Source organism: Syngnathoides biaculeatus, chromosome 17 (genome assembly GCF_019802595.1).
Source record: "Syngnathoides biaculeatus isolate LvHL_M chromosome 17, ASM1980259v1, whole genome shotgun sequence".
Taxonomy (NCBI): domain Eukaryota; kingdom Metazoa; phylum Chordata; class Actinopteri; order Syngnathiformes; family Syngnathidae; genus Syngnathoides; species Syngnathoides biaculeatus.
In genome coordinates, this window is record NC_084656.1 from 23,088,526 (window position 1) to 23,102,297 (window position 13,772).

A 13,772-nucleotide genomic window follows, 5' to 3' on the forward strand; every position below is an offset into this window, starting at 1 on the left:
TTTCAACAACTACATTACAATTAATTATTCATTGTATTCGGGACAACGTTGTAGAAGACGTGAAAAAAATCTCTCGTGACATTTTAGATTCAAAACCAGATCTCACGGGATCAAAACTTTGATTCAATGACTTTTAAATGCATTTGGGCATTAAAATATTAGTTAGCTGATTGGCTAATTTGCCAAGTCCGCTATCTGCATAATACTATGAATTCCCAGCCTCTAAATCATTTATTTTGGGGGAAAAAAAAGTCTGTCGCAGTTCTCCAAATAAGAGGCAACCCATATCATTATCTCATGTTACCTCAATACTAAAATTTAGAGCATAACGCCATAAACGAGGTTAAGAAAAATTATCATAAAAGTTGCAGGAATTATAAAACGTTTAATAATTGCTACCTTAACACGTCCGGAACAGAACATACAACAACACTCACTGGCACGTATTTATTTATTTTTTCGTTCATTTTTTTTTTTTATGCTCAGTGGGAATCTTAGCTGGGGAGCTTCCGCTTGCTCTTGAATGCCTTTTCCGGGAGAGCTCGGTGCTGCCCCGCGATGTTGTGGCACAAAGTGGTACTACACCAAAGTCGAACCACGAAATTGAAAATTGCCTGCTGTGCAAAGTTGGGAAAATGACAAACGTGTCATTTCACAGTACAATCTTCCAAGTCCGTTGCCGTAAGGTCCCAACAGTTGAAGCCGGACGACGATATCTCGTTCGGGGAAAAAAACCAAATCCCGCCGCCTGTCAGAGTCCGCCGTTCTCCTCCAGTTTCCGGAAGAGCGCCAGGCCGCGTAGGCGCGACTGCCTCTCGCCGTTCTTCCACAGGATGAGCTGGCGGTCCGCCGAACACGTCAGCAGGCCGTTCTCCGGGAAGGCCAAGAACATCTGAGCGACAACGGCGAGGAAGTGAGCGACGGCGGAGCGCCCGGTCGCGCCCGCGAGGTCGGAAGCAGACCTGGACTGCGCCCGAGTGTCCGATGAGGTCGCCCGTCAGCTCCAGCGTCCTGACGGCGGGCGGCTCCGGCGACTTCTTGGACGGGGCGCACGTCTGCTTGCTGGAGCGAGCCGAGGTCCACATCCCGAAGAAGCCTTGAGCGACAAATGCTATTATTCACGGGTGGGAAAGTCTACATTGATGAAAAAAGTCAGCATTTTATCAGGGGGAAAAAAAACAAAACAAAAAAGGTTCCTCGTAGAGTAGAAGCTGAAGGACGTTATTGAAAGGATGAGGTCGTGGTTGTGCGTTGCCAGCGACCTGCCGACGCGGGTTCTGCGGCCAAAGGAAGCTCCCGGATGTCCCACATCCTCACGCTGCCGTCCTCAGAGCACGACATCAGCTCGCTGATGAACAAAAAAAAAAAAAAGAAGTCAACTCCATTGGCAAAACGCGCAAACACGCTCCAACGCTCGGCCGACCTGTCGGAGAGCAGCGCCGTGTGCAGGACGTCAGAGTCGTGGGCGCGCTTCCTGTACGCCAGCGCCGCCCCTGTGGCCGCGCTCAGCACGTACACGCCGCTCCCCACCGCCGCCGCCACCAGCTCCAGACCAAAAAGATGGAGGAAGCGGGGGAAGAAAAAAAATCCAGATGTAAATGTTAGCACATATTACAACCAATCCTCTGGTACAGTTTCAAAAACATTCTTGTTCATGGAATCTTTTCTGCCCAAAAAGATTCCATTTTTTTCCCTTGCAAAATGACACTTTCTTTTCAGTCAAACCTATTCTTAAACAAATTTTATTTATGTTGTTGAGCAATCTTTTCCATTTGCTTTTCTACATTTTGGTGCTAAATGCGATTAATCAACGCTATCGAGATCAATTGCAAAGCCTCGAGTCAACTACCATTTTTTTTTTAATTGCTAAAAATTTGGTAATTGTCGTTATGTTGTCTCATTTTCCTCGTGAGATGAAAAATATTTTTTTAAAATCTAGCAAGATGATCTGCTTTTCTCACAAATGTGAAGGAAATTTTTCTAAAAAGACTTTTTACAAATTGAACATTGTGCTCATGAACTGTTTTTTTTTAATAACAATTAAACTCGCAAGATGACTTATTTTTGTAATCTTATATTGTTTTTTCCTCATTAAATTAGAGGCATTTCCCCCCCTATAAAAAGATTCATTTTGTCCAGTATGTTTAGTCGTACTTCTTCCTAAAACGCAAACTTTTTCTTCTTTTTGTAGAATAAAAGATGTCTTTTTTTTTTTTTTTTTAATGACAACTTCCCTCTCGCAACTAACTAGCCCCAGACGCTGACACCCCCCCCCCCCCCCCCCGCATACGTTTCCGTTGGAGGCGAGGTGTCGGACGGACGTCTCGACGGGCTCGTGGGCCATCGTGGCGCTCTCGGGCTCCTCCCACAAGATGCGCTGATAGGCCAGCACGCTGCAGTCCAGCGCGTCCCACAGGATGATCTCGCCGGCGAGCGAGCCGCTGGCGAAGACGCGGTCTGCGGAGGAAGGGCCGCACGTTTTAGTGCGCCGGCCGCTCTTTGGTTTGGAACTCGCCGAGCTACCGACCGTTGACGTTGACCAGGGCCCGAATGTGATCCCTGTGGTCCGCCTGGCAGCCGACCTCCACGACGGTGAGGGCGTCGCCGTGCGCCGTCAGCTTGTAAATGACTGACAGCAATTAAAAAAAAAAAAAAAAAAAAAAATGTCAAGACTTTTTGCTCATCACGGAATTCAACTCGGTCACGCGCAACGATTTACCGAGTCTCCTCTCCACGGCGGCGGCCACGCGGTCGTCGGGCAGCTCGATGAGCGAACTAATTCCTGCCACGAAAAAAGAAGAACATCATTTCCGGCGCGGGCGAAGGCGAGGAATCGGGCGGCGGCCGTCCGCTCGCCTGCGTGTCGGTGCGTCTCGGCGACGCAGCGCAGGCGCAGCTCGTCGCTCCAGACGCACAACTGGTCGCCGCCGGACATCAACGTGCCCGCGGTCGGCAGCGCCAGGATGCACTGCCACGCGCACACCACAAAAACATTTTGCAGGACTTGGTTGCCTCGAAAATGAGTCTGTCGCATTTCTTTTACGGACAATTCAGACTTTTTCCTGTAAAAATTGCCATCACGTCTTGGATTATGTACATTTTCTCACTCAAAATAATGTTACATTTTTCTTGTAAGTGCCTTTTTTAAAAAAAATAAATTGATGTCATTAAAAATGATTTTTTTAGTTTTTTTGCTCTAAAAAATGCTAGCTGTGGCCACCCCGGACGGGACAAGCCGAAAGGAAAAGAAGATGATGATGTAAAAAAAGGTAGCTGAGATTGGCTCCGGCGACCCTTGTGAGGATAAGCGGCTGTGAAAATGGATGGAAATTCATACTTGTTCCTCACAAAACGTTTTACTTTTTTCACGTAAAGTTCCGACTTTTGCACATTTGTTCTTTATTTGTGTAACAACTTCCTCCTCTTCATAAATAGTTTCTTCGTCATTGCAATTATTACATTTTTGTCATAACATTTGAGTCAACTGTTGTCATTTTTTTTCTCTCTCTCGTAACAACCATGTCATAATTGAATAATAATTTTTTTCATAATAATTTTCGCATTTTTTTCCAGAAAAAGTGGTTTTTAAAACCCTCTCCTCACTTTTGCTTCATTCTCTTAAAATTTCAATTTTTTTCCTCCTTGGTATTACAACTTTATTCTTTTAACTTTTTGTCCGCATGACCTGTTTTCTTATAAAATTCCAACTTTAGTCTTATTTAAAATAAAGACATAAATGAATAACTGCGGATATAATTTCATCCCATGTGTTGAGTGCAAAAACGATGACCGACAGCAGGGCGACATTCACCTTGACGGACGACTGAAGGTCCCGAACGGTGCGCAGCCTGTTTCCGGTGTCGGGGTCCCACAGCTGACAAGTTTCTGGTTAAGAAGTCTCAAGTCAACACGCTCACCGTATCTCTGGCGCCACCTAGCGGCGATCACGAGGATACGCTGACAGTGCGATCGGAGGAGGCGGTGACGAGGCGGACGTCGCCGCGACGCAGGACCGCCACGGCGGTGATCTGCCGCGAGTGACCTCGGAGCTCCCGCAGACGCTCGCCCGTCTGAAAACGGACGACAGCGTTACTCCGCCATCTCGGTGCCGGACGACTGTGTTGAAATGCGGTGAGGAGCTTCATTTCAGACGCCCGTACTTTTAGTTGAATGGAAAAACAAAAAAACAAAACACTTTGCTGCCATATTGTGGCATCTACAAACTCTTCTAAACTTTCTTTTTTTTTTTTTTTTTTGCGTGAGGTGTCAGTTACTGCTGCGTTTCGGGCAATCGGCAGCAGGGCTCCGTCTCGGTCCCCTTTCGCATTCCATCAAAGGCAATGATTTACTGTACCTCCACGTTCCAAATCAGCACCAGGCCGTCGTCCCCGGCCGACGCGCATCTGGCAACAAACGACAGACGCGCAAAAAGTCAGCGGGGGCCGGGGCAACGTCATTTCTCTTTAAAAATACGTGACCCCCCCCCCCCCCCATTTTACATGTTGACACCGCAAAAAAAAAAAAATGATAAGACAGGATGAAAAAAGCAATCAGGGGATTTTCTAGCCTGGGACCGCTGACTGGGGGAGCGTGAAGAGACCCCCCCGCCCCCCCCCCTTAGTTACATTCGAAATCCCAATGTGCCCACTTCGGCAGACTCACTGGAGCGTGGCGGACAGGAGACCAGGTGTGTGTACAATAGGAGTGTGTACCTTCTGTTTGAGCGCGTATCCATATCTTTGCGAGTCAGATTTATTGTTTTTCATGTCTTGGTTTTAAACGTGTGCGTGATGTGGCTCACGTTTTTGTGCGCATGTGAGTTTACTTTTTGTTCCACGTCTGTGTGTAACGTGTGTATGTTGTGTGTGACGCGTTCGTGTGAGCGTACGCGGCGCCCAGACAATCACAAGGACGACGGCGTTCTCGTCACACTCTGCTACGTCTCTCCTGTCAATCAACGGAGGGGATGGAAGGGTGGGGGTGGGGTGGGGTGGGGGCGGTCGCCCTCCTCGGGAGGGGGTGGGGTGGGGGGGTCGCCTCTCTTACCTGAAGTCATCAATCTGCACCAGAAATCGAACAATGTCAAAATGGCCTTTCAGCACCTGCAGCTCAGTGAAGCAGTTTTTGGGCTGCTCCTCGCCGATGCGCAACACTCCGCTTTTCTGCACACGCAAGACACACACACACACACACAAAAAAAATAAATAAAATAAAAATTTTTTAATGGAAAAGAAAATGATCAAAAGCAATCAAAACGTGCGCTTGCTTCACTTTGTGCGTCATCACTGCGGCACTCGAGAACCGCCCAAGATATTGTCGGCGTTATCTGACTCACAAAAATATTTCTAATAAATGAAAAACTCATTTTGGTAAAAGTGATAAAACTGCAAAACTGTGCAGCATTTCTTTTAGTGTCCCGTTCAAGTACATTCAGTAATCCCGAACAGCACTGCCACTACAATACAAATGTGGGAGATGTTGATGTCTGGTGTGGCCTTCGCGTATAATCGCCCCAACAATAATTTGGATGCTGTCGAACTCATGTGACGTTGGAGGGTTTTGTATCTTTGAGGGGGTTTAAAATGTCGAAGGCAGAAGAAATCATCACCCTAATCAAGTTTGTGACGTTCACGTTCCACCTCACCTCCGCGGAGTTTTGAGCTTCACGACCACCAAAAATCCACCGAAGCATGACTGCCGTGCTTTTGTCAGACCTCGTGAGCAAAAAAAGAACAAGAATGAGACGACATTACGTTTAAGAGTAAATGTCAAACGTGGACGCGAAACGCGAAGGTTTAGCTTAGCAAAACAAAAAGCGTCACATGCTAGCTTGCCGCGTTCACGGCCCGGCTGGAGCTCACCGATCATCGGCCTAACGTGTCCGCTGCGACCGCGACTCGCTTGCTGTCATGTCGACAGTGTGAAGAACATCGAACGAGTCACATCGACTCGTTAGTTGGACGGCGAGGGAGCCTCGAAAAGGAGAAACGAGAAGCCACTACGATATTAGCTTGCTACGGATGCCTGAGAGGGACAACACTTGCCTATTTGCACTGGCACAAGTAAAGCGGAGGGCTCAGTTGCTATATTTTCACACACCACCTAATAAAATCTTCTTTGCGTGAACTTCTTTTGCTTCAAGTGAAGTATTTATGCTTCCAATACACGGTAAAATTTAAAATAAATATGGTTTTACGTCCCAACTTTGCTTGAACGCAGCGAGGGAGTCAGTCTGCGAATGTCCAGTAGATGGCGGTGTGCGCCAAAATCACAAAAGGCACCGTTGGGCGCAACTTCTTTCAAAATGACTTCAAAGATTACATGTTTCTTCACAAGAATGGAAAAATTTCCCCCCATAGAAATGTCTGGCTTGTTAATCGTATAACTGCATCAGTATTTTGTAATCTTTTTTGTTCTCAACAAAATCAATCAATGCTAAATAGCAAACCGAATAGCGTTATCAATTACCATTTTACGTTTGAAAAAAAAAACCCAAAAAATATTATTCATCTCACTCCTAAATCGTGTTTTGTGTACATTTTACATCTGACCGCATCTTCAAAAAAAAAAGGACTTACAGAAGCTCATTTGTCGTTGTTTTGCAAAGTTTACTGCGGGCGTCTGGAATAAATGTCCGTGTGAAACTTGGACAAGGTGCGAATAGAGTTCCGGCGGCGCTCGGAGGCAAACATTTTCAATGACTTGGAAGTCGACTTCTCTTAACTCAAGCATTCGATTAAATATTCGTCGCCCATTTCTCCATAACGAGAAAGTGCAAAGAGGTCCAAAAAGAATACTTTGACATTTTTTTTATACATTTAAATGTCCATCAACTACGTCACAGGTGGGAGAATCGCACAAAAATGCAATGAAATTATGGTATAATCTCTATTTTCCCGTATTGAAAATGTGTCTCCAACCAATCTCCGACCAAGCAACAGTTCAGTAATATTCATGGACGGTTTTCTGTGGTGTTTCCCAAAATATTAGTTGAGAAGAAGGTCGGGGGTGCTTATCGAATTTTTGGAGGGACCATCTACGCCACTGCTCATATTTCTTGTATTTTTATTTTTATTTTTTTTCCAAGAAAATAGCAAATCCTTCTTTGGATATCTGCAAGCATGAAGTCCGGTCGATGGTTTGCCACGTTCACCCTCCGCTGCGTTCTTGACGTGACGTCATTTTAGGCAAACGCCACGGCGTCGTCCTGCAGCTCGCCGATTGGCCGACAGCGCGGGCGCCGGGAGCTGACAAATGAGCCAATCAGAAAGAAGTCAGACGGCTGGCCAATGAAGCCGCGCGAAGGCCGACAAATGATGAGTTAAATTATTTCATGTATTTTTACTACCAGCACTACACAAATCATAATGGCTAGCATTAGTATTAGTATTATTATTATTTTTTTTTATTACTTTTAATACGACTTTTTAATACGTAAATAATTAAAGCATATCCATTTACAATAATGATGGTAATAATAGTAGTTAATTTGTACTGTACTAATTGATGTTTGGAGTGTGCTATTGTGTCCCACAGGTACGAATATATTATTTTCTTTAACTAAATAAATGTGGACCTTAATAGCAGATGAATGAAAAAATGAAATGATTTTATTTTCATTTTCTTATCACCGTATTAAGTCGTTCATTTCAAGAAAGCATTTTTTATGTATATACTTTACACACAAATAATGTATCATGGTTATTATTATCCTTACATACATGGTAATGGTCTCAATTTGGAACTTATTTGTAAAATATAACCGCCATAAAATAATTAATGATCTTCATTAAATATCAATACGCACAAAATCCTTGAAATTAAAAAAAAATTCCATTATTTGAAAAAATACTGTACGTAAAAATGAACAAAATAAGAAAAAAAGTGATATGTTAAAAAGTATATAAGAGGAATAAAATTGAATTTAAAAAAAAATACATTGTCACGCTTCCATCCAATCATGGCTCTGTGATGCGATTGAAATTATTTCGACTTTTATTGGAACCATTTGTACATGAAATCAGTAGAAACGTGTCCATCGGACAACTCCCCCCTCCCCCCAAATAAATAAATAAATAAATACATAAATAAAGGCTGCCATTTAAGAGGTCATCATCATCATCATCATCATCACAAAACAAAAACATCCTATGTACATTTTCCAACGATTTCCTTTGGGAATGAAAGCGGACAAGCAGCAAGTGTGCAAGCTTTTTGTTTGTTTCAGTGCTGTCAAAATAAAAGTCTTCAACGTGGACTGATGACATTACATGAAAATTAAGTCATTCTTGTGGGGAAATCAAAGTAAGGGTCAGCAAATCATGATAGAAGCTGAATAAAAATTCCTCAAATTGTTGAAATGTGGGACGTAATTCAAGATGCAAAGTATCTCCAAATGTGGGGAATTTTACGTTGGAATTTCGGGAACGTTTGAAATTATTGAAGGTGACTTGCTGGAGAGGTAGAAGAAGGACATTTTGTAACTTTGGGAAAATGTGCAAAATGAAAAAATGAAGGACTTCTAGGAATGTGAGGGGTCGGGAGGGAGGGGGAGGGGGGGTGCCAAGACATCCGGGATGAGGTAGAAATGCTTGGAAATCAGAAATTGTGGGACAGGAAGGGCATCGGGCGTAAAAATTGTGCCAAACATATATGTGCGTTCATCTGAGATGACACGCTGTGGCGACCCCGAAAGGGACAAGCCGAAAGAAGAAGAAGAAGAAGAAGAATGGGAGCATTCAATACATTCAGAAAGCATGATCTCATTTTCAAGCAAAATGTGGAATTGCGCGGAAAAATGGGAATGTTGAAAATGGGCAAAATCGTTCCCATTGGTGGAGCCCGCCGGAGGGAGGAGTTGAATATTTTCAAGTCATAACGCTTGCAATGTGGGAAAATCGGTCAAATCTCGGAACGGGCCCATTTTACCGTGAAAAGTGCACCTGGAAATATGGAAAAGTGGGGCAAATTTAATGTGGAAATTTGCCATTTGGGAAAGCGGAAAAGCAAAAAAAAAAAAAAAAAAAAAAAAAAGCTGGTGTGCAAAATGGTCGACTTGAACGTAGTAACAGTTTGAAATTGACATTTGGATTCATATTTTGTCTTTTTGCGCAATTTTGCAATGGGGAAAATCGTTACAGTTCCTGTCGGGAATGTCGCAGATCGTCGGAAGGATTGGAGGCGAATTGCGGGAATAACAAAGGTGGCGCACAATTCTAAAGCCAGACGGGAGCTTCAGGTGAAGCTCATGGACACGGTGTGCTCCAGCGCCTTGCGGCGGAGGGAGGCGATGCTCGTGCCCCTCCACACGTCAGAGTCCGGCGAGGAGCCGCACAGCTGCGGCGACCCGCTCACGTTGGCGGGGGGCACCATGCCGGGGAAGTGCGGCTGGTACAGGTGGGACTGCAGCCCGCCGCCGCCGCCGCCGCCGCCGCCGCCGCCGCCGCACGACACGTCGGCCACGTTGGGCAGCCCCAGGGCGGCGGCGGCGGCGGCGGCTGGAGACCGCACTGGGAGCGGCCCAGCGGCGGAGCCCCGGCCGGCTGCCGCCCGCCCAGGGCGGGGGGCAGCTGCAGCTGGGACATGTTGGCGGGGCCCCAGCGCCCGTCGTTGGCGTGGAAGGAGCACAGGCCGTCGCCCATGGCGGCCGCCGCGAACTGCTGCAGGCCGTGATGCGTCGGCAGGAGCGTGCCCGGAGCCCGGAACACGTTGGTGCTCTTCTTGCGCTTCTTCCACTTGGCGCGCCGGTTCTGAAACCAAACCTGCGTGGACACCGACAATTACCACCGGAGACCATCGCCCTTTGCCATTTGCCCCCCGCCCACGCACACCAAATATGCGGCCTGATTTCTTTGTTCGCGGACGGAAAAGGTCACGAGAGTTGAGTTGCAGACTTGCTCGCGTGGAGGTCACCGGGTCAACGGCGCTGGTTTGTGTTCGTGCCTAGTTCATAACTTGCATTACTTTTGGTGGTATTTGATATTTCACAGTAGAACTACAATCGTGTGCAAATTCCAAATGGATATGAGCCTCAGAATATGCAAACCACGTCCGGCCGGCACTTGATAATTTGGCAACTGAATGATTGACACTCACTTCTTCTCTGCTTCATTTCATGTTTTGTGTGCTGAATTGAATTAAAAAAAAAAAAAAAAAAAAAAAAAAAAAAAGCCACAAACGTGACGTTTGTTTGCTTCCAAATGAAACAACGACGGGAATGCGACTGCTGGCCAACAATGGTAGTGCGCACGCGTCACTATGACGTCACTACGACGTTGCTTTACAAATTTGATTATCAGAACGAGCGAGCTTGCTATGCTGTGCTAATTAGCCTTGGACCTTTGTTCCAACTTCTTATTCTTCACTGATTGGTTGATACTTCGTTTATATTCATCTAATAACTATGATTTTTTTGGTGAACGTGTTTCAAAAGAAGCACTTTCACCAATTTCTGTTTTATAAAATGTGCTCTCCAAGTCAAGTTCTCATTTTTTGGGTTGCCCGTTCCCCCTTTTTTTAACCATCAGCATGTAGTTGACAGAGTGAACCATTTACAAGTTTGAACGAATCAAGTTCCTAAATCAATGCGGATTGGCCTTGAATCTTTTGACTTAGTTCCACGCTTTCAACATGATTTTTTAAAGATGGCAATTTTTATTAGGTATTCGTTCGGAACGCCTTCAAAACACGCTCGTGTGATCTTCCATTTTTCAACGTAAGCGTTAAAAAAACGCAAAGAAATCAACACGCCGGTTTGTGCACACAAAATGCATCCCGGCCTCGTTTGGCGAAAAATGGATTCATTTCCACATTTCCAAAAAGACAAAATAGCTGTTTTTCCCAACGAGGCCCGGCGCAGGTCGCGGGTACGCCAAATAAAACAAAAGAAAATATTGAGTCTGCGCGAACACGTTTTGAAAAATGAAAGCGAGCGATTTTGTGGCGCGTTAATGTGGAGGAAAAGCACCGGTGACAAATGTTGATGATGTTATTTCCTCGCCCGTCACATGATTTATGGCGAGGACGCCGACCCGCCGATAAAATGCGCCTCAATTTCTGCAACACAAACACGCGAACAAAAAAAATTAATAAATAAAGTTGAGAAAATATGGAAAGGAGGCGACAGCTCCAATTGACGGAGTTCGTTTCATTCGTTGCAATTTTAAGCAAACGGGAGTCAAATTGCAGCCGTAATCATAACAATAATGATGATTATTATTATTACAGAGTTTTTGTTTTTTTTTGCCACACTCGAGAGGCCACTTTGTCTTGGCTCGATGAAGGATTCTATTTCTATTCCGTTTTATTGTTTTATACATGGACTACACTCATTTACAGCTAATTTGTTCTTTATTTACCGTCAAACGTGAAAGACTTTCTGCAAAATTAATAACCTTACATCCGATGAAGATGTGAAAATGAAAGCATAAACCGAGATCGATTGTGCGCATTTCTTTTTTGGGAAATAGACTAGTAAACTATAATGACGTCGTAAAGATACGCCGTATTAAATTTGGAGCTCTCGATGAGTTCATCCGAGGGGAAAACAAATTTTGCCTATAAAGCCAACACGTGATCCTTTCTTTTTTTCTCCTTTTGGTACCAATATTTCATCTTTACAATCTTCTTGATATCTTTCGATGCAAATTATTTTTCCATTGTAGAACTATTTTGACATTGGATTGTCGGTTCGTGCTGTGTCTTTTCTTTTATCTTTGTATTTTTTTTTTTAAATGATCTATGTGCTACCAGACGAAAAAACGCAAATAAGACAGTGACGCTATTCGGCTCATGATATGGAATTGTTTTCGAGAGAAAACGAGGCAAGCTTTTCCGGTTATGTGGACCATCTTTGTTCCCCCCCCCCCCCCCCGTGGTTACAAATGACAGTTTTGGAGATCAGCGATTTGTAAGAAGACGAGACAAACGTTGTTTTTTTTAACTTCCGCTCACTCTCATTTGCGCAGCTGCACCCGGTCCGCAAGGTTTTTGTTTATCGGATCCGTTCGGCGCGACGGCGGCGACGATACAGACGTCTAACCCGGTGCGATGCCACGAGTGAGCCGGCCACCTGCACTCTGGACTCGGTGAGGCCGATCCTGAGGGCGAGCTCCTCGCGCATGAAGATGTCCGGGTAGTGAGTCTTGGCGAAGCTCCTCTCCAGCTCGTTGAGCTGCGCCGGCGTGAAGCGGGTCCGGTGCCGCTTCTGTTTGTGGGCCTGCTGCGGGCTCGGATTCTGCTGCTGCTGCTGCTGCTGCTGCTGCTGCTTGTCCCGCTCCTTGGGGCCGACGTCCTCGGCGGGGAGCACGGTGGCGCCCTCGGGGCCGTCCGGAGCCAGCTCGGCCGATAGCCCCGGGCCCGCTGCGCCCCCGCCCGGGCGGCACTTGAGAGGCTCGCGGTGGCCCAGCAGCTCGGCCGCATCTTTCATCCCTGCACGCAGGCGAGCACACGCGCACACTTGCGTGCGGTTCAAAGACGTCTTCGGAGGAGGAGAAAAAAAAAAAAACAAAAAAAACAGGCGCGCGACTAAGCCCACGCGAAGTAAAAGCTTCGGAATTTGGGGGAAACGTCGCCCGAGGTTAGGTTTTGCTTGTTCGTTTCATCACTCCCATTAGCCTCTAAACGAATAAAAGAAAAATCAGCGCTTAACCCCCTCAGTGCAAATAATCAGCCAGTTTTGAGTCTTGATATTTTTTGTTACAGCGTCAGGTTCAAAAGTTTGTATGCGCTGCAGAATTTGCCAGGAAAAAAAAACTTGTTTCATCTTTTTTTTTATTTATTTAATGGGATTCCAATTAAATTAAGAGTATACACAACAGAGCAATGAAGAAAAGAACGACACTGTCCTTGGTGTCAAATTTCCCTTTGAAATTAAACTTGTGAGCGCAACTGCGATTAGAAACAGGCCTCAGGGAACCAAAAGGGAAAGCCCAAAAACGAGCACTTGCGAGGTTCTAAAAAAAAAAAAGCTGCAGTTTCCGTTAAACGTGGGGAAGCAAACAAAACACTGCACACTGCAGAACATACATTCTAAAAGATGGCGGGGAAAATATGCAAGGCAAGAATCTGCACATTGACACCGTCGCAAAAAGAATCGCATTTCCCGTGAATTAGCGTGTATGTGCGCGTGTGTGCGGCGGGGGGGCTTACAGCAGAGTTGAAGCGCCGAGTTGGGCGAGGACAACTCACCGAGGCGAGCCTCCAGGAGGTCGGCGTGAGAAAGCATCGCACGCCCGGGCGCCCTCTCGGCCCGATTCGCCAGAGCTCGGCGGCCCTCGACGCAAGCAAATTCGCTCTGCGCGTCCACGGGACGAGCTGCGCGCATTATAATATTGGGGTGGGGGTCAAGGGGGGCGGGGCGGCGACCACCAATCGGAGCCGCGGTCGCCCGGATCGCACCCTCACCGCCCATATTTCAGGGTTGCGCATAATTATGTATTTGCTTGGCAATTGTTATGAATATTGCGTACACCCAGCAAACTGCATTGATAGGCTCAATCCATTAAATTGCAATATCATACTTATGAATTCTCCTAGAAATGTAAATGTGACCCAAAATAAAAATGGACGGCCCTCTGCAGCAAATGCTCTTTGAATGTTTGGAAAATTCTTCAACTAATTTATCCAACGATCGGCTGCAATTAATAGCCACCATCATTAATGTCACTTTATACAAATGCGTAATTAAAGGTGAACGATTTCAACATACTTGACAGAAAGATGAAAACAATTGAACACCCGTAAATGCCCAATTTTTTTCAAGAGAATTTATG

General features: G+C 45.6%; 2 protein-coding genes across 9 annotated transcripts; both read right to left on the reverse strand.

Moving 5' to 3' along the window:
* Positions 1-437: 437 nt before the first annotated feature.
* wdr41 (WD repeat domain 41) lies at positions 438-6,712 on the reverse strand. 8 transcript variants are annotated; one of them, XM_061802082.1, is made up of 15 exons: positions 6,579-6,637; positions 5,862-5,973; positions 5,609-5,714; positions 5,047-5,162; positions 4,355-4,403; positions 3,957-4,070; positions 3,812-3,874; positions 2,857-2,968; positions 2,720-2,782; positions 2,528-2,629; positions 2,291-2,457; positions 1,424-1,545; positions 1,263-1,348; positions 963-1,096; positions 438-892 (listed from the first exon to the last, which is right to left on the reverse strand). In XM_061802082.1, exons 3-15 carry the CDS (start codon positions 5,690-5,692, stop codon positions 752-754), a joined length of 1,353 nt encoding a protein of 450 aa, XP_061658066.1. In that variant the 5' UTR covers positions 5,693-5,714; positions 5,862-5,973; positions 6,579-6,637; the 3' UTR covers positions 438-751. The 8 variants fall into 8 exon arrangements, with proteins under 8 accessions (XP_061658066.1, XP_061658067.1, XP_061658070.1 ...); XM_061802083.1 differs by lacking the exon at positions 5,862-5,973 and having other exon boundaries at positions 6,579-6,696; XM_061802086.1 differs by lacking the exon at positions 5,862-5,973 and having other exon boundaries at positions 5,645-5,714; positions 6,579-6,693.
* A 2,330-nt stretch (positions 6,713-9,042) lies between these two features.
* On the reverse strand, positions 9,043-13,288 carry otpa (orthopedia homeobox a). The gene is given in 4 exon segments (XM_061801580.1): positions 9,043-9,482; positions 9,485-9,761; positions 12,071-12,429; positions 13,189-13,288. Coding segments are annotated over 4 exon segments (921 nt in total). The 5' UTR covers positions 13,226-13,288; the 3' UTR covers positions 9,043-9,234.
* Between the last annotated feature and the right edge of the window lie 484 nt (positions 13,289-13,772).

Excerpts from the sequence above, each read along its gene's own strand:
- wdr41 (XM_061802083.1), bottom strand. The coding sequence starts at position 5,692 with ATGCTTCGGTGGATTTTTGGTGGTCGTGAAGCTCAAAACTCCGCGGAG. Across the intron at positions 2,458-2,527 it reads GGCCCTGGTCAACGTCAACG|ACCGCGTCTTCGCCAGCGGC; the intron begins GTCGGTAGCTCG and ends CTTCCTCCGCAG. Across the intron at positions 1,349-1,423 it reads ACGGCGCTGCTCTCCGACAG|CGAGCTGATGTCGTGCTCTG; the intron begins GTCGGCCGAGCG and ends TTTGTTCATCAG.